Raw genomic sequence first — 27,184 nt, forward strand, 5'->3', positions numbered from 1 at the left:
TGTCCGGACGTGTTATGGGAGCGTACTAATGACGGACAGTCGAGGGAAACAGTTCCGACTGAAATGCATAGAGGCCAGCGTGATAAAGAAAAGCCGCTGGGTTTAAAAGCGCGTAGTCCAGGCTCTTTATTCAGCTGAGGCTGAACATGGCGTCTCGGTCCCCGTCCTCCTCGCTCGATTCAGCCACGGGCTCAGGCACCGACCCGGCGCGACCCGACACCGGAGAGCCGCTCGGCGGAGGATCCGATTCCGACTCCGATTTCGGCTTGGGGAAGTTTGATTGCGCCGCTGCGGGAGATCGACTGGAGGGAGATGAGCTGGAGGCTGAATTTGAGTCCGCAGCCGACCGCCTCCGCGACCTGGTGGCGACAGCGAGCAGAGAGCAGCTTCTGTACCTTTACGCCAGATATAAACAGGTGACCAACTCGTGTCGTCCATGTGCAGTCTTCCTCTGTTAACACACTCATCCCATTTGTATTGTACATGGTGTTTTTAAAATTGTATATTGTGCCTTTCTTTTTAAATTGTATTTATTCTCTGTATTCGTTACTGTTACTGTTTTTGTATTTAATGTTATTCTTATGGGTCAGAGAGTAACGTAATTTCAATTCTCTGCATGTCCTGTACATGTGGCAGAATTGACAATAAAGTTGACTTGACTTGACTTGACTTGACTTGATTGTACTTTTAAGGGCCTTTCATGAGTTGTAATGTAGTACATGAGATGTTTTAATGCCTATTTGCCTTTCATACAAGGTATTTATCTCGTTGGACAGGTTAAAGTTGGAAAGTGCAATACAGCCAAACCTGGATTTTTTGATTTTGAAGGTCAGAGGAAATGGTAAGTGTTCGGAGAGATTGGTTGTCCATTTTGAGCGTACGTTTTATTTAAATAGAGAAATTCTGCGATTTGCTTCATCAGGCAGGCATGGAAACAGCTGGGGGACATGAGTGCTGAACAGGCCATGCAGGAATATGCAGCATGTGTCTGCTCCCTGGATCCGGACGCCAGCCTCAAGGTAAACGTGTCCACCCTCCAGAGACACATGTGACAAAGCATTTCTTTCGATTTCAAAGAGAGCAGTGAGTAATACAGAGTATTACTCCGGTTTTTATGTCAGACATTCGAACTGTGAAGGAACACATATGGAATTATGATGTAAAAGTGTTTTCATACATTTACATTTTACATCCTGAGCGACTTGCAATCAGTAGTTACAGGGACAGTCCCCCCTGGAGACACTCAGGGTTAAGTGTCCTGCTCAGGGACACTATTGTAGTAAGTGGGGATTGAACCTGGGTCTTCTGGTATATAGGAGAGTGTGTTACCCACTAGGCTACTACCTCCACTGCTTCAAGTCCTCTCTCGTTTTCTACAAATATCAAAGACGCGGCAGGAGCAACCAAAATCCAAATGTGGACAGCTGAGGAGACCTGAGGTGCCTTATGTGAAAGGGAAGTGATAGTAATTATGATGCACAGCACACAGTGACACAATGAAATGTGTCCTCTGCTTTTAACCATCACACTTGGTGAGCAGTGGGCAGCCATGACAGGCAGCCATAGATCAGTGTGAGGGGACAGTGGCATCTCAGTGACACCTTGGCAACCCTCCGTTTACGGGTCCACTTCCTCACCAGCTAGGCCACCACTGGCCCAGGTGTTGTTTCTGAGGCTGACAACTCTGATGAACTTATCATCCACAGCAGAGGTAACACTTGGTTTTATTTTCCTGGGAGACTTTCATCATAGCGCTTGATGGCCTTTGCAGCTGCATTTGAGAATACGATTCTTGAAAGTGTACAGATTGACTGACGTTCATGTTTTAAAGTAAAGATGGACTGTTATACTGAGGTGAGTGGTTGTTGCCTTGATATGGATTAGAACACTAGTCAAATAGACCAACCCTACTTCTGCACGACACACCTGAGGGTCTCAAGCACTTTTTCTACACGATTCCATATGTATCCCTTTATAGTGTAAAGGCAGTAGCTCTGAAGCATGGCTCACGTATGAGGGGGCGTTGCAGGCGAAGCCATGTTTTAAGGTGTATCATTTAAGTAGAAAGCCACTGACTGAAGCCTCAGTTCTTTACGTCAGCGTTTCATCTCAAGTGTCGCTTCCAGCATGACTATGATTCCAATCACACTGCCCGGGCAACAATGGAGTGGCTAGGTAAAAAGCATTACAAGGTTCTAGAATAGCCTAGCCAGGCTCCATACCTCAATCCAGTAGAAAATATGTGCCCAGTAACAGCCCCAAAACATCTCAGCTCCTGAGAAGATCTGCATGGAAGAATGGGCCAAAATAGCAGTGTAAGCAAACCTGGTGAAGACCTACAGGACCCATTTGATCTCTGTCATTGGCAACAAAAGTTACAATTATTGAGGTATTTGCTATTGACCAAATACTCATTTTTTCACAGTTGAAGTGAACCTGATGAAAATGACAGAACCTCTCTCTTCTTTTTAAGTAGGACAATCAGTGGCTGCCAAATAATCTTTTGCCCCCCTGTGTGTATATATATGACGTGTGTGTGTTATATATATATACACACACACACACACACACACAGTGGGTACGGACCCCCTTAAATTTTTCATTCTTTGATAAATTACAGGAATTTGCTAGAATCCTCATTGTACACATAGCACCACATATTGACAGAATTGTTGCAGATTTATTAACAAAGAAAAACTGAAATATTCAGACCCTTTGCTGTGACACTCGTATATTTAACTCAGGTTCTGTCCATTTCTTCTGATCATGCTTGAGATGGTTCTACACCTGACTGGACTTGAGTAGGGAAGCCACACCCCTGTCTATACAAGACCTTAAAGCTCACAATGCAGGTCAGAGCAAATCAGAATCATGAGGTCAAAGGAACTGCCTGAAGAGCTCAGAGACAGAATTGTGGCAAAGCGCAGATCTGGCCATGGTTACAAAAACATTCTGCTGCACTTAAGGTTGCTAAATGCACAGTGGCCTCCATAATCCTTAGATGGATGATGTTTGGGACAACCAGAACCCTTCCTAGAGCTGGCTGTCTGGCCAAACTAAGCTATCAGGGAAGAAGAACCTTGGTGAGAGAGGTAAAGAAGCTGGCTGAGCTCCATAGATGCAATCAGGAGATGGGAGAAAGTTGTAGAAAGTCAACAATCACTGCAGCCCTTCACCAATCAGGACTTTATGGCCGAGTGGCCCAACGGAAGCCGCTCCTCAGTGCAAGACACATGAAAGCCAACATGGAGTATGTTAAAATGAGAAATAAGACCAAGATAGACCTTTTTGGCCTGAATTCTAAGCGGTACGTGTGGAGAAAACCAGGAACTGCTCACCACCTGTCCAATACTGTCACAATACTGTTTTGCCACTGCAGGGACAGGACGACTGGTTGCAATCGAGAGAAAGATGAATGTGGCCAAGTACAGGGATATCCTGGACCAATTTCACTTTACTTTCACTTACCACATTTGCACACCTTCCCAACCTGTTACACATATTTTATGTTTAAAAACATAAAAGTGTAATATTTGGTTGTTTGCAATATTTGCATATTGGTTCACATGAATATGAGGTCTATATCAGTTGCAAAAGCATTTCACTGCATATCGTGTGTACATTAATGAGGAAAAAAATCAATTTAAGGGGGTCTGAATACTTTCTCTATCCACTGTGTGTGTATATATAGCCACATCCAATAAATTAATGTTATAAATGTAAATGTTATTTAAACTTTCTAATATTCACTCCTCTCAATTAAGTCATGTGAAGAGTAATTGGAGTAACCTTTTCCGGTTTGTATTGGCCACCCATAAGTTAGTAGGTCAGAACCCTCGCTTGTTCTCGCCATAATGACCTTGTCCATCAGGGGGCAGTGAATGACCAGTTTTATGATCATATTTCATGGATTATAGGAACCCAGATTCCACTTGAGTTTAACATGAACAAATACAATTATACTATAGTGGAAGTACAGCAGTCATGATCTTTATCTTGATTGGCTTTTGAGTTCTGCTGAATAATATTTCGATGTGTGGGGGATCATCAGGAGGAACATCATGCTCACTAGAGTGATTAGTCTCGTTGTGGAGTCCCTTAACCAAATATAATAAGAGGGCAGTCTCAAGATAAGTTAAGCAGAGGTTCCAAGAGTTCTGGAGGGGGAACAAGTAACTACTCACCGAGCCTTATCAGCCATTATCAGCTCTTTCATTCATGCATGAAATTTGATAAGTTTCCCCTAACCTTCAGCAGGAGCCCTGAAGCTGAGAATATGTCTCTCTGCTCCTCATCTGAGAGCTGCCTACCCATGGTGACACACTCCTTTCAGTTTGTAGTGTGCTGATGCGGGTAAAAGACACATAGAAGTATCTGAGGCGTGGCACTCTGATCCCGCCTTTTTGACATTGTACAACCAGCCTGAATAAAAGAATGTGCATCAGCAGAACTTGTATTTTAGATTTGAATGAAAATAATATATTGCATGCTCTGAAAGTGCACACACATCATTTAGCTGCCAGAGACCTTTTCTGAAGAGAAACTCAATTTTGCCTGATAGAAAATTGAAGTGGTACCTTTCCATTGCAGCATGAAAACGGGCAGGACATGTAACTCAGCCATGTCTCACCACTGGGACACTGCAACCTCAGACAGACTCACGCTTTGTGTGAATGTGCAAGACAAATTTCACTGTGTGCACCGTGTGCTGTGCTGCTGTGTATCACATGTGACTATCACTTCACTGTATTTTATTTTTAAACACCAAACATGCCCCGTGAGGAATAACCCAATTAAAGAAACCCATTAAATGAAGACTCGTACATATCAGGACTTTAAGCATTCTGACTCAGTAACTATGGAATAACTATCAAACAGTTACGTAATAAAGGGTGTCATGGATTATTTAAAATGGGAAATTTAAATATCAATATATTCAGTATAACATGAATTATAAAACTGGAACTAAAAACATTATTTATTCATTAATTGTGTCATCGTCACAATTTGGGAACATTCACGATATCATGAATCGCTTCTATCTGCCAGTCTGACCCATCAAAGTCACTCAAAATTAAAGTGGAAAAACACACTACAGGCTGATCCAACTTTGATATAATGTCATTAAAACAAGTCAAAATGAGACTCATTGTGTGTGTGGCCTCCACCTGCCTGTATGACCTCCCTACAACGTCTGGACATGCTCCTGATGAGGTGGTGGATGGTCTCCTGAGGGATCTCCTCCCAGACCTGGACTAAAGCATCCATTAACTCCTGTACAGTCTGTGGTGCAACGTGGCATTGGTGGCTAAAGTTCTCCTCCTCCTCTGGAACACTCCTAAAGTGTTCCAGATGTGCTCAATTGGATTCAGGTCTGGGGAACGGGCGGGGCAGCCCATAGCATCAATGCCTTCATCTTGCAGGACCTGCTGACGTATGACACTTCAGCCATATGAGGGTCTAGTATTGTCTTGCATTAGGAGGAACCCAGGGCCAACCATGCCAGCATATGGTCTCAAGATCATCTCAGTACCTAATGGCAGTCAGGCTACCTCTGGCGTGTACTTGGAGCCCAAAGAAATGCCACCCCACACCATTACTGACCCAATACCAAACTGGTCATGCTGGAGGATGTTGCAGGCAGCAGAACATTCTCCATGGCGTCTCCAGACATCTGTCACATGTGCTCAGTATGAACCTGCTCAGAGTGCCAGTAGCGAATTTGCCAATCTTGGTGTTTTCTGGCAAATGCAAAATGTGCTGCATGGTGTTGGGCTGTAAGCCCTAATCATATTAAAAACATACAAACAGTATACCATTTATTACATACAGGTGTTACATACAAGGTTTACATACAAGTTTTGCAAATGACCCAAATATTGGTTTTTACAAAGTTTGCTGCTTTTTTGTCTGTTGTTTCTGCGGCGTATTGAATTATAATTACAAGCATTTCATAAGCTTCAAAGGGATTTATTGACAATTACATCAGGTTTAGGCAAAGAGTCAATATTTGCAGTGTTGGTCCTTTTTTCAAGACCTCTGCAATTCGCCCTGGCATGCTGTCAATCAACTTCTGGGCCAAATCCTGACTGATGGCGACCCATTCCTTCATGATCAGGGCTTGGAGTTTGTTGGTTTTTGTTTGTCCATGCCTCTTGAGGATTGACCACAAGTTCTCAATTGGATTAAGTTCTGGGGAGTTTCCTGGCCATGGACCCAATCTTTTTTAGTGTTTTGTTCCCTGAGCCACTTAGTTCTCACTTTGCCCTTGTGGCACAGTGCTCCATCATTCTGGAAAAAGTATTGTTCTTCACCAAACTGTTCTTGGATGGTTGGGAGAAGTTGCTGTTGGAGGATGTTTTGGTAGCATTATTTATTCATGGCTGTGTTCTGGGGTAAAATTGTGAGTGAGTCCACTCCCTTGGATGAGAAGAAGCCCCACACATGAATGGTCTCAGGATGCTTTACTGTTGGCACCAGACAGGACTGATGGAGGCACTCACCTTTTCTTCTCTGGACCATCATTTTTCCAGATGCCCCAAACATTCGGAAAGGGTGTTTAATCAGAGTTTCATCAGGGTTTTTCTTGGAGATAAGAGGCTTCTTTGACACCAGACCTCTTCTTTATACCAGGCCATCCTCCACAAGTCTTACTGAGTGTGCAGATGCACTCAGACCTGCCTGCTGCCTTTCCTGAGCAAGCTCTGCACTGGTGGCACCCTGATCAGGCAGATGAATCATCTTTAGGAGACGTTCTGGTGCTTGCTAAACACTTGACCCTCTCTCATTGAAGTTTTTGATGATCTTTCATGGTTGAAGTGAAGGTAAAGGTATTGTCATTGTGAAACACAGCACACCACACAGTGATACAACAAAATGTGTCCTCTGCATTTAACCCATCACCGTTGGTGAGCAGTGGGCAGCCATGATTTGGGATTCAAGCCCTTTTGAGCACTTTTTATGCACTAACCGTGGTTAACAGAGGAAGAACAATGAAGAATAAAGAATCACCCTCCTTTTAAAGCATTTAGTCTGCTATTCTAACTCAATCAGCATGACAGAATGATCTCCAGCCTTGTGCTTGCACTCTCACTTGTGTTAATGGGAGGATCACTGAAATGATCTTAGCAGGTCCTTTTGTGGGAGGACTGAAATGCAGTGGAAATGTTTTCATAATAATAATGGAAGCAGAAGCAAACCTTTTGACCACACTGTACAATACAGTATTCTAAATATATAAATCAAGTGTAGCACAAATCAAGTATTCTCTAAAAAGGGAAGACTTCAGCTGCCGTTAGAAAATGCTCAGCGGCTGTGCTGTTCTGACTCCATGTTTGTCTTTGTAGGCCAAGATCAGTATTTTAAATCTGATGCAGGTGGGGCAGCTACTGGGAGCCAGTGGAGGGATCAAAGCAGTGGCAGAATCTAGGAAGGTTGTTGCTGCATTCTTTATTAGCTGTAGAGTCCGGATGGTAGAGGTAGACCAGAGGGAGCTACAGTAGTCCAGTCGTGAGATTTTCTAGGGACTGAACAAGTATCTGGGTGGCCTGTGTTGACAGATAAGGGCGGATCCGTCTGATATTGTAGAGAAAGGATCTACATGGGCGTGAAAGACTGGTGATGTGAGTCGCGAAGGAGAGTTGGTTGTCTGTAGTTTCTCCAAGGCTGTGTGCCATTGTAGAAGGAGAGATCTATGAGTTGTTAGATGGCAAGATCCTGATGATGTGAAGAATCTGTTCAAATCAATATCAGTTTGGTTTTGGTAGGTTTGAGTTTTAGGATGAGATGTCAGTTAGACATGCAGAGATTTTGGAAGAGGCATGTATATCTGAGGGAGGATAAGAAAAGATGAGTTGTGTGTTGTCAGCATAGAGGAAATTACCTCTTGTATCAAGGTATGGAGCAAAACAGCATTTATCAGACGCCCTCATCCAGAGCGACTTACAATCAGTAGTTACAGGGACAGTCCCCCTGGAGCAATTTAGGGTTAAGTGTCTTGCTCAGGGACACGATGGTAGTAAGTGGGATTTGAACCTGGGTCTCCTGGTTCATAGGCAAGTGTGTTACCCACTAGGCTACTACCACCCCATTGCAATTGCAAAACATTGCAATGCTGAGCCACAAATTCCATTTTTCTTTATGATGGACAGGAGAGTGTTGTGGTTAACTGTATGAAATGCTGCAGAGAGGTTGAGGAGAATAAGAACAGATGAGAGTTTTGCTGATCTGGCCACAGACAGTCAAAACAGCCAAAGGAGCTGTGTCTGAAGAATGACCAGCTCTGAAGCTAGACTGGTTGGTATCTAGGAGGTTGTTCTGAGACAGATGATAGCTGATTGTAGACATTCCGCTCAAAGACTTTCAAATGAAATGAGAGAAGAGTCACTGGTCTGTAGTTGTTGATGTCTGCTGGATCAACGGTGGCAGTTATGGAAGATAGAGCAGGGGGAGTTGGAGTGTTCAGTAGACATGAGAATATGTTGTGGAGTTTTTGAGGGTTGTGGACAGAGGTTTCCAGTTTTGCTTTGTAAAAAGTTGATTTAGCAGAGGTGAGGTTAGTGGAGAAGTTGCGTAGGAATTACTGATAATGCAGCAGGTCAGAGTCAAACTGATTTCTTATATTTCCTCTCCGTTGCTCTTTGTTCCCTTCAACTGCTTTGCAACATCTCAGATTGCCAGGGAGCAGTGAGAGAAGTCCTTTTGGGGTTTGGAAGAAATAGGACAGAGATGATCCATAGAAAAGGAAAGTAAGAAGAGTGTTAGTGGCTGTTTCCAAGGGAATGAGTCAGAGGTTAAAAGATGTGAAAGAGTGCTGGAAGAGACAGATGAAGGTGAGACAGAGTGAAGGTTATGTTGAATGAGTGATGGATGGTGGTTAGTCTTGGATCCAATGGGTAGAGTGAGGGTGAAGGACAAAGTGGTGGTCAGAGATGTGGCGTGGAAGAAAGGTCGGTAGGTGGAGAGGGACAACTGAAGAACAGATCCAGGACATTCCCTCTTTTGTGGGTGGAAGAGCTGCTGCTGTTGGCCAAGGAGAAAGAGTGGAGAAAAGGAAGAAGGCAAGACGATTGGAATTTGTCAAGGGGAAGGTTGCTGGGAAGCTTGAAGGGGTGTCCTATTCATCAATAAAGGTTCCAAGTGACCCTTGGAGGGGGATCTATGATAATGAGAAGGATGTTTACTGGAGAAGAAACTGAGACAGCATGAACCACAAAAGAAGAAATTTTAAGATGTGTGAAGGACCAATTCTGAAAAAAATTTTCCTAGAAGTGTGGGAGAAACTATAGGCAGAAGAGAGAGCAGCAGGTGTAGGTTTCATGCTTCACACACATTGTGGCATTGTGGTAAACGGGAGAAGGTGAAAATGGAAGATTAAGAGAAAGGTAGAAGGTTTGGATTAAAAGGCTGCTGCTTACCGATATACCGACTGTGTCTGTAGCAGAGTGACCTTCGCTATAAACCACTAAGCCCTGCCCCCTAATTCACACCCGAGGGGAACCTGAAACTAGCACAAAACTTGATATTACTGCACAGCACTTAATCTACCTTTTTATATTCACCACATGTTTATTAATCCTACACAATCCTACAACTGACCTTATAAACAGACAGAAAACTAAATCTAGATTCCTACCTTTCCAGAAGAGACAGATACAAAGATGGAGCACTCTGCTCTGCAAGTCAAGGACTTGAAGTTTTCCTCACTTTAAATTGAGGTGTATTTCATCTGATCATCTATTCAGCAGCGCATGATGTTGATGTTGAATGAGTGTTATTTCTACAGTGGAATAGTACAGTTCTTCCATTGGATCTGTTTCCTTTTTATCAGCCTTTATTTCTGACCAATAGGGGAAAGTCTCTCTTTACTTTCTGTGGAATCTCAACTGCTGAAATCCCAAGATACCAAGACCTTCCCACTATGCATAAAAACTAACCCAGAGATGGAGCCTTTTTTGAAGATCCCATATTTAGTATTTGTTGTATGAGGACAAAGTGAAGTATGTTTGATTAATCTGTTTTTTTTTTTTACCATCATGGCTGCTTTGGTCACTATTGTCATCATCAAATGCTGCTTTATGAAATGCTCAATTACAATAAGTGAATGATAAACCTGTTGGAAACCAACTTAAGGTGGTGGAGAGAAGACAAGAAGACATAAAACGCTGCCATCATAGCAAAAACTTTTTGCTTTGTTTGCGAGTTTTGTATTACATAGTCCTGTGTCTTCAGGACTATCAGTAGGGACGTCCAAACTTTCGACTGGAAGTGTTTTAAAAAGTTTTTCACATGTAAAATCCGCAGCCTTGTTTGAATGTGTTGTGCTCTGGTCCCCTGCAGCAACCAGACAGAAGGGGAGCAGATAGAAGGACAGGATTTGGGGGTGCAGCAGTCAGCTCGCTCTATCAAGAAGAAATGATAAGGTAATGATGCCAACTGTTGAAGTCATGGGGGTGGGCGTCCTATTTCTAGTTTTTTTTTTTTGGGGGGGGGGGAATTACAAATGACACTGATGTGTGCAATGCTGATTTATGTTAATTGTGACATTTAGAGACATTATGCGGGGCGCTGGGTTCTGATTGGGAACGGTGCAGTGAAGCCCTTTCCACATTTTCTGTTTATTTTGGATAATTTATCCCCTCCTCCCTGTAATGAGGGATATTAGTATGCATGTGATGAGGAGGCCAGCCAAAATGATGAGGGGCTTTTAATTACACATTCACCCTAGCATGGTGAAATTAAACAGGGTAGTGGTGCAGGAGGCTGCGAGTGTGTGTTCCCCTGGAGACGAAGACCTTCAGGCGCCCACAGCAACACGTGGCCTCCAGGGGCAAAAGCTAAAGAAGCAATTAGCGCTGCACGCTTCCTGCCCCGCCCGTTCTCCAGCCCTCAAGCTCTCCAGCCCTCTTCGGCTGTGTCTCACTGTTTCACTGACTGCTTCACCGAATTCCAATTTCATCCCCACCCGAAATGGGGATCTAGCTTCCATATTAAACACTGGTTTTGCACCGAACTCCAGAAGATTCCTTGTGTTTGTTTGACTCATGATGACTCTTATGGTTTCAGTTGTGTCCTGAGTGCATATGAGCATCAGAGCCACAGTGGCAGGGATGGTCTCGGCTTATTACACAGACATAGTTCATTTGTTCCTGGAAACGGACTAAAATATCTGATATGTATGAAGTATAATGCAATGCTTCACAATTGCCTGAACAATGTTTCAGGTTGTAACGTTTACTGGAGGAAACTCTGGGGAAGCATGCAGAGGAAGGAGGCCCGCCGGAAAGAAAGAGAATCTCACGCCGCTGCTGGGGTTTCCCTAACGCTCTCTATTTATTATGCTCACAGCAGGACATTACACGTACTACATGTTCCTGCTTTATGTGGAGAGACGTGTGCATTTAAAGGGGAACTACCAGTATATACAACTGTTACCCGGAGCGCGGACAGTTTTTCTGCTCATGGCAGAAAATGAAGGCGTCCACTCCGGTGTACGAGACCGTATCGCTTGTATCATGTGACCATGTAGAAAATGTACGGCATGCACTGATAATCGTAATTAAACTGCGAGAGGAGGAGTGCAGGTTCACACCTCTACTGTCGGCTGTGATGTTGGTGCTCCAGAAGCTTCTAGTGAATGGCAGCTGTGACTGCTGCTCCGAGCCATGATTTCTTATGAATGAAGGCTTTATCTTAACAGGATTAAGAAACTGTCCCAAGTGTGTAAGAGCGGTATTCCTACAATACTGTGTAAAATGTCCGCTCTCCGTCCAACAGGCTCACACACAAAAACACAGTCCCACTGAGCTGGACAGAGGCAGGAATGACAGAGTATCCAGTGACCTTCCCAGCATGCCTAGCGTTTTTTCTGATGTCACGTCATTTATCAGGGGGATCATTAATCGTACAGGATTTGTAATCTGGGCCGTGGAGGGGTGAGAAGACCCCGTGGCGGGCGGGTGGGCGGGCGGCGTCCTGACGAATGAGGCCTGCATTGATCCCTCGCTCCAGGAGACAGATGGGGACTCAGGGCGCCCCGTGTCAGCATACGGCTGTGGGGGAGGAGGCGTCCCAACACACTAAATTACAACTACAGAACAGAATATCATCAAAAGAACTAACAATGCAACAGGGTCGAGGAGTAGAAGTTGGTGTCTGGGACAGAGTCGCCATTCATTTCACTCTATAAAAGCCTTACAAAAGCCCTAATGAAGATCCAGAGCATTCTATCGGAAGGATGGGTCAAATTGAAAGATTTCCCAGTGGACTTGACCTAAACTGTCTGAGCTTATTCACTCTTCCTTATTTAGGGAAGAAGACAAGAACATTTTTGACTACTGCAGAGAGAACAACATCGAGCATGTCACCAAGGCCATAGAGTCCAAGAAGGTGGATGTCAACACAAAAGATGAAGAGGTATGGTTATGTAGTGGTTTAAGCAGTTTTGTGCACTAACCATTATATTTTGTATTAGTGTTTCACATTTGATTTCAGTGACAGTATTGCATAATAATAAACCTGACATAACTTGACTTTGTAGTGTGGTGAGTGGCGAGCTGGTTGTAATAATACTGGATAACTGATAAATGAATAAATAGAAATATCAATGACTGGCATTTTATTCCAACAATTCCATGTATTTGCATACTTTCCTCAATGACCAGAATTTACATCCCATTCATTTATTTGTCCCAGTGGCCAAATGACCTGCTCTCACACAGCTCTAGAACCAAAAGTGGGTGAACAGTTGGTGCAGCCACCATGTAGGTGGCAGATGGTGGCTTTGGTGTCCTGGTACCTTTGTCTTCCACTCCAATCCAGCTTTATTTGTAGAGTGCTTTATACAGCCACACTGGACCAAAAGTCCTGTACAAAAGTATAAATGAAATTACAATAGAATAGAATAGAATAGAGCAGTGCAGTTCATCTCATTAAGCTGTAGAGGGCACTCCTGAATTTCCACTCCACAGACCATACTGTTCCAGACTAGCTGCATGGGTCAATGCACGTCACTCTTTCACTCTTTCATATTCACCAGCTTGTGAGAAAGGTTGACAGTAATACAGAAATGTTCCTTGTTTTATCACTCTGTTAAATGAAAATGTGAAATTTTACATCCCTTCTGCACACGCTTTGGTTCACCTGTAACTGGCGTGGTCCTGTGGGCGCTGATGTAGCTTTGATTAATTATATCCTCACAGTGATATAGCTTGAAGATTTGTCTGTGTATCAATACATGCGTATTTGTGTGCATTGTAATGAAAGCGGTTGCAAAAAAGAGATCCACTCTTTAATAAAACTTTCTAATAATCATGTATGAAAAGGTGTACAAAAAGATGTCCGCTAACCTGTAACCTGAACAATTCTACTGAAAAAGTGAGGAGAAGTAGCTGTTTAAATCAGCGCTTTATTGATCTAATTGCAGCACACGTAGCATCAATTAAAGGGACTGTGATTAACCCCAAATAAAGTTCCGCTGTCCTCTCATTTACTCAGCAAAGGCCAGGGTTCACACACTTTTACTATTTCCTTAATGCAGTCCCACTCTCCACCACATGTCCGTCTGTAATGTACAGTTGTCAGCTGATGGCACCACAGCACACCCCACTTTTTTATAATACTGACACACCTGACTAGAGGGAAAAATCTAGTAGTAATAACCTCCAGTCCCCACAGAGCCACGTTAGCATAGGAACGTCTTTACACGGTGTGACATGCATTGATTCTTTAACATTTGAATTAGGAATTCGAATTTTGCCTGACCACCATGTTCACTTTGTCACTATATTTAAACGTTATTCGCCAGCGTGGAGTAAGTGATGGAGTTCTAGGGACGATTCAGGTGACATTTACATTATTTTCAAATGGAGACACGCCTGCGGCTCAACCATGGCAGCGTCTCAGCCAAGCATCAGATGAAAATATTTCAGTGCACATGGTCCCATACTTCATGCGGTTCACAGAGCGTTGGATCTTAGGAAATCATCGTGATTAATCCGGATTGATTAAACAGGTTCATTAAAACACGAATTCAGTTTAATTTGAATGATTGAAAATGTTATTGAAATAACATTTTTCTTGTTTTTGAAAGATCATGTGAGAAAAACATGAATAAATAATGTGCTACGCCGTGGCAGCAGGACAGAGGACATGTCCTCTCGCTCCTTTTCCCTGCACCGCGTTAGCAGGTTAATTAGAGCCTCGAGCTGACAGGCGTCCCTCCCACAGATGCAGGGGCTGATGGGAGATTTTTCTACTCTAGTTTCTGTAAACCCAGGAGAATGGGCCCCCATGTGTGATGGAGTGGCATTAAAAACTCTGCTCAGACAGGCAGGAATAAATGAATCTTTGGGCCAGGGATGGGGAGACCTGGAGAAGCGCATGTCATCGGGATGACTAAAAGAAGAAGAGGAATATGCTATAGTAGATTTGATGAAAATTTGACAAACTGTTAGGGTCTCCCTCCATAAAAACAATTGCGGTATTAGCCTGTGGGCTGCTTCATAAATATCAATTTTAACAGGCAGCCATGGCAATCAATATGATTTAAGCAATGGAATACAACTTACGAGCTTTGCTTTATCTAATTGGCCGAGGCTGAAAAATGAAGTGGGCCGGGAGGGTTTGAGAACGTGGAGGACTTTTAACAAGCTGAGGAGCAGAAGAACGATCAGGGGAGGGGCTGCTTGTAGGGTTGAGCAGCTTTTGTTCACCCAGCCCCATCCGTCAGTGTAAAAGGCCGTCCTGCCACAGGCCAATTAGTTCCTGGACCACCCATGTGACACCCCCGGTCGGGGTGTTGTGTATTACTTTATTCATGAGATTTTGCTTCGTTTAAGGAGCAGGGGTTTCTGGGGTACATTATCGCTGTTTCTGTGTGTGCCCTCTCAGGGTCGGGCCTTGCTGCACTGGGCCTGTGATCGGGGACACAAGGACCTGGTGTCTGTCCTCCTACAGAACAACGCAGACATCAACAGCCAGGTGAACACCCATCAACACCAATATGCCCCGATGTTTTTAATAGAGCACAGTTATGCCGAACCGCAGAAACGTCTGCTATTGTACACATAATAAGGACCATACTTATTTTCCAGATGTATGTAACTACTGTGGCTAATTTATACTTCTTTTCCCCACATTATCAGCCACACGCATACAAAACAGCCCAAAATGGTCATGTAAATGAGAGCTGTGCACACCATGCCAGTTAATGGGCTTTAGGCAGGTAGATGTAGTTTAAGGGACTGGGTTAAACCCGGCTCATTTAAGGGCAGATTTGGCTTTGTCCGTAAGCCTACGGAATGGGCCATTGCTAAATTAATACACCGGTGTGCATTTGTGAGACTGGAGGTTTTAACAGATCCAGGGAAAGGCAGATCAATTGGAAGTAATCAGGCAAATTGTTCGCATTATACATCCCGTATAATCTGAGCATTTGCAAATGGTTTTGGGCTGCAGTGTTTTTTTTTTTTTTTTTTAGTTGAAAGAAATAAATCAATTCAAAATATGGGATTAATCAGTTATTACCACCTATGCATTAACTGTCAGTTTGGTGCTTCTGCTTGGCCCATAGCTACAATATTTAATAACACTTTTAATACTGCTAATAATTGTAATTCATCTTCTGATGGTACCTTGCTTTCCAGTATTGATATATTGAAGAGATTGAAGTTTTTACACATATTAATGTCATTTTATCAGATCATAGTTTGTTGGGATTGGTATATATGAATATATATTTATGTTCTTGTTTTTTATGTTAACAAATCTATCTTAAAAGATAAAAGATAACTTGCATTGTTTTTTTTTGTTTTTTTTTTATTATTCGATCTCTCACTGTTCAAATAATCCTACCACTGGAATTAGGGACTGATCATTCCTTGTAAGCGGGCAAACGTACAAAATCAGCAGAAAACCGCACATTTCGTGGTGTGCACCATGTGCTGCGTTGTGTATGAGACTGACAATCACTTCACTTCACTAGTAATATTGGTCTAATTGGGATGTCATTTTAATAAGCTCTATATAAGATTATGGGAGGTGAGAAAATGTCTGTAATGTAAAAAATTATATAGTAATACCTGATGTAAATTTGCTATCTTGAGCTGAAAAATGTTGTGTGTGTGTGTGTAGAATGTACAATACATACATACATAAATAATCACCCTGTAAGCTAATTAAGTTATAACTACTCATCGTATCAAAAATAACTAACTAACTCTAAAGGAACATAAGATACTTCAAAGCGGTGGATTTTCTGACACCAGTTGGTGGTGTGCAAATTCATATGAATAAGAAGCTAGTCTGAATATTTCTGTAAAGCTTTTTTTAATCTCCAAAAAAGATATGTGTAAATTGGCCACACCCAGATCCTCTAGCCCTTAGAGTAAAATAAAATGGACATTTTCTGCATGGGAAGCACCTAAGAAAAAAGATAAAGATTGTGGGAAAAGGATTAAGAATAATAATAATAATCCTTGCAATAGTAATAACGGCTTTGCATGTATGGTGCAGGCCATAGCGTCCACCTCTGGTGCTTGGGACCTAAATGAAATAGTTTTAAATATAAATTATTTAGAATAATTAATTTCAAAAAGTAAGAATTTTTTTTAATGCATTATTTATGTTTTATTATTGTTCTCTCTCTGACTGTTCAAATAATCATTGAATTAGAGACTGATAATTTTCTTGTAAATCAGCAGAAAATCACAAAAAAGTAAGATATATTTTTATAAGATAAAAGTTATATATATTTATTGGCCATTCATTAAAGAAATAAGTATTTGATCCACTATCAATCAGCGAGATTTCTAGACCCCAGTTGTATTTTATACAGGTAAGGAGCTGACATTTTTCAACTCATTACCTGTATAGAAGCACTCGATCTGTCCAGATCCCCCAACTCTGCAACATGGCCAAGACCAAAGAGCTTACCAAGGATGTCAAGGGTGAGATTGTGGACCTACCCTAGGCTGGAATCCAAGCAGCAGGGTGAGAAGTGGATAACAGTCAGTAAAAAAACTGTCAATCTTCCTCAGTCTGGGGTTGCATGGAAGATCTCACCTCATGGAGTTAGATCTCACCTCATGGAGAACTGTATGGAACCCGCTTAGAATTACTCGGGAGGAACTTATCAATGATCTCAAAAACCAAGATAACACTCTATGGCGTGAAAGACTGAAATCCTGCAGCCCACAAGGTCCACCTGCACATGTACAGTTTACCACTGAGCATGGACATTATTGAGAGGAGATGTGATATGGCTAAATACAAGAAACGTCTGACCTCTGTGATTTGCCACCAAGTACTAAAGCACGTTTTGCAAAAGGATCAAAAACTTATTTCATTCATGAATACTAATCTTTATCCCATTGCTGCCTCCTTCACGCTTCTCCCGTTCAGTGTTGCCACAGTGGACCAAGCGGTCTGGCTGTCCACACAAAGATTTGGCAAAAGTTTTACATCAGATGCCCTTCCTGACGTAACCCTGTAATTGGAAATGGTTAATATTTACCTCAGTATTCTTTACCTCTGAGATCATATTTACATTTACTGAATTTATCCAGAGCGACTTACAGTCAGTAGTTACAGGTACAGTCCTCCCCTGGAGACACTCAGGGTTAAGTGTCCTCCTCAGGGACACGATGGTAGTAAGTGGGATTTGAACCTGGGTCTTCTGGTTCATAGGAGAGTGTGTTAACCACTAGGCTACTACCACCCCATATTTAGAAATAATAATGCTAGCAGATTCTAGAGATTATCCACTCACAGATACGTGTTTTTTTTACACATCTAGATTAAACAGTTGAGCCAAAAGCACAAACGAGTGCTCCAACTTTTCCAGTAGAATTTTCTCTTTTGATTTAACGTGGGGCCACTTTTTGACTTTTTTTAGACGAGTGTCAGATATAGTCCCACATAATGGAGCCAGTGTGTAAAACGTCCACTGCCGTGTTTGCTGTTAGCCACTGATATATGTAGTGGTGCGAGGGCCCGATCCATCACCAGTGAATGAACTTGGTACTGAAACAGATTTTCATCAAAACACAGCTCTGTTCATTTAATTTCACTCATTCTTAATTTGAAATGACTTGCAGTGATTAAGATGGTTTTATTTCTGTTCTGCCCTAAGATTCTCCGTTTTTCTTCTTCCATGTCTTATTAATTTCATACAGAGAATGATTTAATATGGAAATGAAGCTTGGGAGCTGTGCATTTGCTGTATCTGTACTCAGTATGACCTGACCTCACCCACTTGCTGTTAAATAAAGTTGAAGGTGATTAATTTTTCATTTGTTGATTGAAAAACAACATGGAGAAAGTATTTTTGTGGGGGTGAGGGACTGGGTGGCACTAATGCCATCACTAGAAATGATGAGCATTAATCAGCTGATTGTTTCTCGTTCCCATCAGCCCCATAACCTGCATTGTGTTTGTGTAGTTTTTTTAATCTGGGATCAGCGGGTCCTGCAGTAGTTCCACCCCAAAGCACCGCACAGCAAGGCGATTGGACACCGGAGTCCTGAGGGATGTTGGCCAAATGATAACATGCATAAAAATGTTACTTATTCAGGGTGATTTGATTGATTTAACTACAGATTTTACAACATTGTAGGAATAAAAATAATGGCCAGGAAAAAATGATTTCAAATTAAAGTTGTAATATTTTAGGAAGGTACTGGAAATATGTCGAGAGTAAAGTTTTAATGTCATTTAAACAGTGAATCTGCTGACACATCCGCACTAAATTGCTGATATAGTGTTCAGTGGCTTTTTTCCCAAATTTGAATGATCAAATCAAACAGATTCAGTTGCCCTTAACACGACTACTGGATATTCATATTTCACATACTGCGGAACTGAAAGCCCTTTCTGAACTGTGTTTGTGCAGTGTTTAAATTTTTTAAACATTTCAGATCTCCCACCGATCCCACCTGCAGAAGAAGTTTCTGCTTCTCTGGAGAAAGTGTAGTCAGGCAGGAACTCTACTGATCCAGTGTGAAAGAAAATCTCAGGATTAAGACATCTGGTGAAGTTACTTACACGTCTTTTACACGTTTTACACGTCTGCTTCCCCAGTGGCTGTCTGTTGGCCTGCCACCATTATTTCTCATTTCTTTCTTTTTTTTAAACTACATGATCCATGGGGCTCGGAGGGTGAATCCCAGTGTCACTAATTCTAATTAATCCGGTGGTGGGCTCAGCTCAGCCATGCCCACCACGCTCAGAGTCTATCAGATTGAAATTCATAACTTAATTGAGGTCAGAGCCTGGAGTCGGGAGAACAGGAGTCCCTGGCTGGGACCAGGTGGATCAATAGTAATAAATATCAGGCTGGAAGACGGCAGCCCGTCCACTGGACTCCGGTTGGGACGGGTGGGCGCCCTTTATGAGGCTACCTGCTTGGGGGGATTACGGTACTTAGGAGGTGTGATGGAAGACCTTCCATGGAGGTCAGAAAATTAGACTTGATTGGTTGAGGTACTTGAGGTATAAATTCATTCAGATGTGTTTGTGTATTATTGCATTTTGTTAGTATGATTGAGGCCAAGCTAAAAAAATAGGAGATAAGATAAATGGAGTTTCACCTACAAAACCCATATTGGTCATAATGACTTGCATTGATGTGACCATATCTCCTGCCATGCCACTGCACCCCCATCAGGCGGGGCATGTATGGTGGTGTGTTTGAACTGTGTTCGCTTTAGAACTGGATACTTGCATATGGTGAAGTGGGTTAATACTTTAATTATCCACATGCAAAGTGATTAATGCAAACATTTTTAAGCTTTTTGTATTTTTTTTTAAACCTCAAAACTATGCATTCGTGAACTTTTGATGTTTAAAAAAACTTTCCTCACACACTGGCTAGTTGGAATTCTGCTGAGGCGTCACTGATGTTCTTTTTCCTCCCCCTTCCCAGCAGTCCCGTAACAAATGACCCAGTCTACTCAGTCATAACAAATACCCAGCTGAATCTGTCATAACAGCAAGTGTGTGTGTGTGTGTGTTGGATGTATATGTAGTGAGGCAAATGTCTCCCAGATTTCTCCTCTAGCTTCTGCCTGGCACAGATGGTACCTGTCAGTCACTTTATCAGTCACTGACCCCATTGCTCAACCAGTACTGATGTTGGGGACCGGTGAGAAGTGACTTGAGATATTAACAGGTGGACTGATATTAGCATAGACCAGTATAAATTTGAATCATAGATGATCTATTGTGTGCTGCACCAGTGTTTCGTTTTTGTGGTTTTGTTATTACGTAATCCTAGATAATAGTTACTCAGGCTGGAAAATGAGACCTAACATAGGTCTCTAATGAGGAGACAAAAATCAATTTACTGTACAATAATTTAATAGGCACAATAGAGTTAATTACTATTAATAATATCATTCATTAATACCAGTGGAATGTTGAATTTTTTACCTGAACCCTGTACAGGGCGAATGAGAGTGCAGTCACCCAAACTCACAGGGTACAAACATTGAGTAGCCAGATCCTGCTCGGGCTTGAAATGAAAGCTCCATACATTGGAGAGAATTGTAGTTCTTGTCTGGGAAAGAGACCAGTTGGTGGCCACCTGTGGACAAGCAGTTCCTCGTTCTGGAACCTTCTCCAGAGCCTGCACCCTGCTGACTGCTCTCCAACTCTGGGTTTGGGCTCACTTGCTTTCCTCACACATAATTTGTGAGGAGCACTAAAGCTGTCCACAGCTATGGAGGCAGTCGCTGAATAAAGCATCGTTTTCTGCTGCCTGCAGGAGTCTTTACGATCCGCGCTGCCCACAAGCCCCCCTGCCATTGATTTTCATATCCCACTCGCCCGCATGTGCATTTCTTTATTTTTATTTAATTCTTTTTAAACGTCCCTGATGAAGCACTTGACTCTGGGCTCCGCCAGGTCAACGCTGAGCCGCGCTCTAAAGAGTTTAATGGACAGTAAGATGTCCCCGGGGAGTCCTGGCTGTAATGGGGGGAGAAGGGGACAGGAAGTCTGTACTTTGCTGCTGTTGTGTTGTTGACCCTCACGTCACACAGGCTTCGCTGGCTGGTGTGGAGGCTGAAATCGGAACAAACACACAGTCCCCGTCCTCGCTGAATATTACAACTGTTGCAGTCATTGTATAAAATGGAGACATGCATGAGGGGCGTAAAACCGTCCAGGATGAGGATGTCAGTCATCACAATGGACTCATATTCTGAGTACCTGTAGAAATGGCCCATACAACACAGAAGCTGAATTTACTGGGGTGTTCTGGGGACATACCAACATTTCTTCTGTGGGAGGAACCAGAAGAACTCCTAGTGACATTGTTTTGGAGGCTGGATGTTGAACATAGATGATGCGAGACCCGTCCTCCTGTCCAGAGTTTTGTTGGTGAGGGTAAAAGCGGATTGTAGAAGCTAACCAGCGGCTGGGGGTGAGGTTGGGCTCAAGGACGCTGCAGAAAGCACTAATTTGTGCCCCCACGCTGCCTCTCACACGCAGATTGGCAAGGTTACCGCTGGAGAGGCGCAAAGGTGGACTGGATTCAATTAGATCTGCCCCTGCCTCCTGATCCTTTTAACATGGAGCTGCAGCAGTGGCACCAGCACACAACGCGCTTAAACACACCACGGCGGATCATCTCGCCGGAGAAGTCCATACGCTGGTCACCGCGACTCGTCCCTCCATCCCCCCAGCTCTCTGATTAATGGTGTACGGTTATCTTAATCTTATCTGCATATGAATGTTGGGGCTGCCTATTGATTGGCTCTTCACAGTTCCGATAGGCCTGCCTCCTCTCTCCCCCACATGCATTGATCATAAATCATAATTGGATGTCCATTTTCCCCACTTGTTTAATGTGTCTGTCAGGGGACAGGGTGGAGGAGAGATGGAGTTTGGGGGCGGGGTTTAGCTGCTACAGAATGGTGTTAAAGGATAAAAAATTCCACAGTGGCTTTCTGTGCAGCCACTATATACTGTGGAGTTGGCCCGTCCTGCGGCTGCTGACGTGACTGATGGCATGGAAACCTTCTTTACCGAGCCGCTCTTCTTTTGTCTGCATAACATGGTAATGCGGCTGCTGCTGCTGCGAGGTTTTTCTTCTTCTCTTTCTCTGGCTTGTATTCCTCCTCTCTGCATTCCTCCACTCCACTCTGGAGGTAATCAGATTGTGGGCTGCCTCTGGGTCTTTTCTGCTCCAGATGAATGGATGAACTGATTGGGATATTGATGGAGTCGCAGTTTATTCTGTGCTGTCTCTACAGCCTCCCTGTCTTCCTTAAATCACCATCTTCTTGATGTCCCTCAGTAAAAAAAAAAGCAAATATGAAAATGAAACATTTTTACTTCCACAAAGCAAGAAAATCCACTTCCTCGGCTACATATGCCAACAAGGTTCCACAGAGGAGCTGAGGACCTCATGCATTTCTATTAGAACATGTTGTTTTGTATGCAACGTATCATTTAGTTTCAATGAGAGAAGCCGGAATATAGCATTGGTGTGTTGAGTGTCTTATAACCCATGTAGATTCTTCAGTGCTGTGTGTGTGTGTGTGTGTGTGGTGTGTGTGTGTGTGTGGTGTGGTGTGTGTGCGCACACTAAACACTAGCTTCAGCCGGTCCAGACTGGTGCTCCAGATTAGTGAAAGCAGATTATGGCGACTAAACCCCTTACAGTTTAATTATTTCGGTATGTATTTATGTGCATCAAGACCCCATTCCCTGCCGTTGTAATAAACATCTGCCCTTATTCTGTTCTCTTTTTTGTGTGTATGTAAGAGAGAGAGAGAGTCCATCAGTCAATCCCCAACACACACACACACACACACAGACACAGACTCTTTTCCTGTTTTTTTGCGGATAATGCGGCTGTTGAGGAATATACAGGTGGTTCTGGTGAATACAAAGTCTGCTGTATTATGTTCATGGTTTATGACACGTGGGAACATTAGGATGCTGGCAACAGCGTGTGTGTCTGGAGGGGGGTATTCACAAGAAAAATACACATAAACTGGGGGGTGGGGCAGCTTGTGCATCAGTATTCAGTGCGTCTAGTGGGAATTTAGCTCAGTAATTAAATCAGCCGGTCCCCGGAGTGCCTGTCCTCTGGGCGAACAATAGGATCTCGCTCGCGACTTGCCTGAGTGGCCCGGCTGTGGATTTCATGCCGGGAATAATGGCTCTGGCTCTGGAATCGTTTAAGAGCCCCTGGCTGACGGCACGTGTGCTTGACACTAATGGCTGTCTTCGCTACTGGAAGCCTGGGACCGGAGACGAGGCCAGGTCCTGATAAATAAGAGGTGGCGGACGGCCACAGAAGGTTTCACTTCATTTCTAGTCCCCATGGTGTAAAAAAGTTACCTTGTATGCAGAAAAGTCTTCAAATTGTGGACGTGGACACCAGGGCCATTTGTCATGATTGGCCACCAGGAGCAGATATAGCTGTGATGGTATGTCTCATACACTGAGCAGCTCACAGTTTACACCCCCTGACCCCTGCTCCTCCACCACCAAGATGGCTTGGCAGAATCTGATCTGGGGCTGATCGTGTCCCCCTCGACTAAAACGGTTTGTCTCGCTACTGCGCTGGACATTGCTACTGCGTCCCCTTTACCGCCTGTTGAGCACGGAGGTTGTGTTCTCCAGGTCACCATGGTGCCTTAACCACTTCTTACCGGGTGTTAGTTCAAAGAGTTTGATCATCCTCCTTTCATAAGAAAGTCGATATTTAATCTTTACGCTTAATTGTCCTTAACTGCTGGAACTGGACACATCTTTTCTTTCATTGTTCCTGCGGATATGATTGGCTGCAAAAATACGACCTGCGGATTCAAGAGGTGGCCAAGGTTCAATTTTTACAGCATCTTTCTGATTAAAGCACAATTTAGTGAGCTTCATCAAGAGCCAGAAATGGTACATTTATCTGCTGATGATAGACACCCCAGACCCCCTGTGCTCAAGCTCGAAACCACTTTCCAAAAGATTACAAATGTCTCTGCTTTTAAAAACTTTATCTCCGGTTTTGCCTTTCAGGATGATGAGGGCCAGACGGCGCTGCATTATGGTAAGAATACGGACTCATATTAGGACTATTATTACAAGCAGTAAATTATGCTCAGAAATGATGCAGACGTGGATGACTGTGTGTGGAGGCCGAGGGGAACACAATCGATTATATCGTAATGCTGTTTCGGCCTGATCTGAGTACAGCGCCGGGTGTACTCCGGGTAGGAGTTTGGCCTCGTTCACACAGTTTCTTCGCTCAATTGGCATGCACTGGCATTCAGCACGTTTTTTTGACTCCATCCTTACATGCGGACTGAACGCTGGTGCTGGAGGCTTGTAGACGCTTTGAAAACCGGTCACCTGACGTCACGAATGCCAGAAAAACGTCTAATGTGAAGTAATGTAGAAAAATTGATGGGATGCATCAATAATCAAGGCATTAGGAATCTGAATCGAATCATGCAAGCAGTGAAGCAGTAATGGCGCCTTAACAACTGACTCTATAATAATACTTCAACTTGAATCATTTTTTTATTATAGAATGTTTACATCGTGATATATTTTTAATCCATATCACCCAGTCCTAGAACTGGAGCAGCTTTCCTTTCTCCGTCCGTCCGTCTGTCTGTCTGTCTGTCTGTCTCTCAGCTATTGTCCATCCATCACAGTCTCTTTCATTCCTCCCCTTCTTCCATCCTTACGTCTCTGTCTTAAATGAGAAAAGTGTGTGTTAGGGTGGGTGGCGTGTGTTGTGTAATAATCACTGCAGCTCCCTGAGGAAATCATCAGTGCTTCTGAGTCACATGACTACCCCTATGGGTGGTCCCAGTGACCTCCAAACCCTTAGTGTGCAGCTATCCCATCTGCCCCGGGGTTCTGGGTGTGGCACCTGCTCCTGCTCTGGCACTGGTGTGGTGTTCTCCAGGCAGGGCAGTAGGAGGGCTGGTGATGGAAAAAGCCTCATAAACATTAGCGATGAACTCGAAGAGACAAATAGCAGAGAATGAAAATTCATTTGCAGCTCTCCCTGCGCAGGGCCACGCCGCTTGGCACATGATTCATGGGGGGGTTTACGGCTCACCATAAATTGTTCTTCAGCTCAACTGCTCTCCTGGGGGCACGGAGAGTGTTTATGGCCCCGCTTTGACGAATGCTGGGAAATAAAACGCAATTTTCCAAAAAACAAAAAGAACCCACCTGACATAAACAAGTGTTTTGTGTTTTCTTTCACTTTATCGAAGCCAAATCTCATGCAGCCTCATCCCAAGCCAGCACACACACACACACACACACACACACACACACACACACACACACTAGTCAGGGAGTTAAAAGCCACTGTTGTCAATCTGTATTTTCTGCTGACATCAGCCCATCAAGGAGGAGTGGATGGAGGTGTGTTTCTCTTCCCTTCCTGCCTGCCTTCCTTCCTTCATTTATTTATTTATTCCTTAATGAGGACAAAGCGCTCGACTTGGGTGTAGAAAAGCACTCAGAGCTCCGTGTGCATCAGCACTGTGACTCACTAACAGGGTTAAGAAACCCCTGGCCACCCCAGAGCGTAGGGGACCCTTTTAGTGGGACTTGGATTCAGGATGGAAGGTGAGCAGCGGACTGCAAGGCATCATCTTCTGAGCTTGTGGAGGCGTGGGGTTTAACACTGGGTTCCTCATCACTGTTATTCTCTTCATCTCCTTTGCATCCTTGTGTTGACGCATTCATTAAGAACAAAGGGTGAAAGGTCAAACCCTCAAGACATCTCAAGGATGGAAAATTACTAATTTACAAATGACTATATTTACAAATTACTACCGTTTACTGTTTATTATTCATATATAGTCCAAGGAGGACATTAGTCCTCTGGTGGCACATGGTCAACAGACTATTTATTTCTATTGACACTAATAATCTTTGAGTATGATGAAATGTCTGGAGGGGAAACATGTTCCCTCACTTTTGAGACACTAGGTACTAGGTGTGTTGCATACTAATATCATTCTTTCTCTCCTGTCTTACCCTGTGGCCATTTGGAAGCTTCAGCCTGTGAGTTTCCTGATATTGTTGAACTCCTTCTGCGGGCTGGAGCTGACCCCTCCATCAAAGACCAGGAGGGCTCTCTGCCCGAAGAAGTAACAGAGTCCAGCGACATATCATCGATGCTGTGTGAATACTCTGCATCCAAAGGCTAAAGATCCAACACAACTCCCAATACATCTCCTCAAACCAACAACCGCCCTGCATCCAACACAACCTCCCAATACATCTCCTCAAACCAACAACCGCCCTGCATCCAACACAACCTCCCAATACATCTCCTTAAACCAACAACCGCCCTGCATCCAACACAACCTCCCAATACATCTCCTCAAACCAACCAACAACCGCCCTGCATCCAACACAACCTCCCAATACATCTCCTCAAACCAACCAACAACCGCCCTGCATCCAACACAACCTCCCAATACATCTCCTCAAACCAACCAACAACCGCCCTGCATCCAACACAACCGCCCTGCATCTCTCAACAACAAACAACCGCCCTGCATCCAACACCCCAATACATCTCCTCAAACCAACCAAACAACCGCCCTGCATCCAACACAACCTCCCAATACATCTCCTCAAACCAACTACAAACCGCCCTGATCCAACACAACCTCCCAATACATCTCTCAAACCAACCAACAACCGCCCTGCATCCAACACAACCTCCCAATACATCTCCTCAAACCAACCAACAACCGCCCTGCATCCAACACAACCTCCCAATACATCTCCAAACCAACAACCGCCCTGCATCCAACACAACCTCCCAATTACATCCCTCAAACCAACAACCGCCTGCATCCAACACAACCTCCCAATACATCTCCTCAAACCAACACAACCGCCCTGCATCCACACAACCTCCCAATACATCTCCTCAAACAACCAACAACCGCCCTGCATCCAACACAACCTCCCAATACATCTCCTCAAACCACCAACACCGCCCTGCATCCAACACAACCTCCCAATACATCTCCTCAAACCAACCAACACCGCCCTGCATCCAACACAACCTCCCAATACATCTCCTCAACCAACCAACAACCGCCCGCCAATCCAACACACATCCACCTCCCAATACATCTTCCTCAAACCAACCAACAAACCGCCCTGCATCCAACACAACCTCCCAATACATCTC

At 43.7% G+C, this 27,184-nt stretch overlaps 1 protein-coding gene across 2 annotated transcripts; it reads left to right on the forward strand.

The window, feature by feature from the left end:
• On the forward strand, positions 1-26,323 carry acbd6 (acyl-CoA binding domain containing 6). Of its 2 annotated transcripts, XM_029001703.1 has the most exons (8): positions 1-416; positions 777-841; positions 923-1,019; positions 10,339-10,421; positions 12,309-12,414; positions 14,890-14,979; positions 24,022-24,052; positions 26,029-26,323. In XM_029001703.1, exons 1-8 carry the CDS (start codon positions 147-149, stop codon positions 26,181-26,183), a joined length of 897 nt encoding a protein of 298 aa, XP_028857536.1. In that variant the 5' UTR covers positions 1-146; the 3' UTR covers positions 26,184-26,323. The 2 variants fall into 2 exon arrangements, with proteins under 2 accessions (XP_028857536.1, XP_028857537.1); XM_029001704.1 differs by lacking the exon at positions 24,022-24,052 and having other exon boundaries at positions 26,029-26,264.
• The last annotated feature ends 861 nt before the right edge of the window (positions 26,324-27,184 follow it).

The sequence above is a fragment of the Denticeps clupeoides genome, chromosome 13, assembly GCF_900700375.1.
Source record: "Denticeps clupeoides chromosome 13, fDenClu1.1, whole genome shotgun sequence".
Classification (NCBI taxonomy): Eukaryota; Metazoa; Chordata; class Actinopteri; order Clupeiformes; family Denticipitidae; genus Denticeps; species Denticeps clupeoides.

Bases quoted from the DNA above. Each gene is read 5' to 3' on its own strand.
- acbd6 (XM_029001703.1), top strand. From the start codon at position 147: ATGGCGTCTCGGTCCCCGTCCTCCTCGCTCGATTCAGCCACGGGCTCA. The intron at 1,020-10,338 runs GTAAACGTGTCC...GGTCCCCTGCAG, and splicing joins ATCCGGACGCCAGCCTCAAG to CAACCAGACAGAAGGGGAGC. The intron at 12,415-14,889 runs GTATGGTTATGT...GTGCCCTCTCAG, and splicing joins TCAACACAAAAGATGAAGAG to GGTCGGGCCTTGCTGCACTG.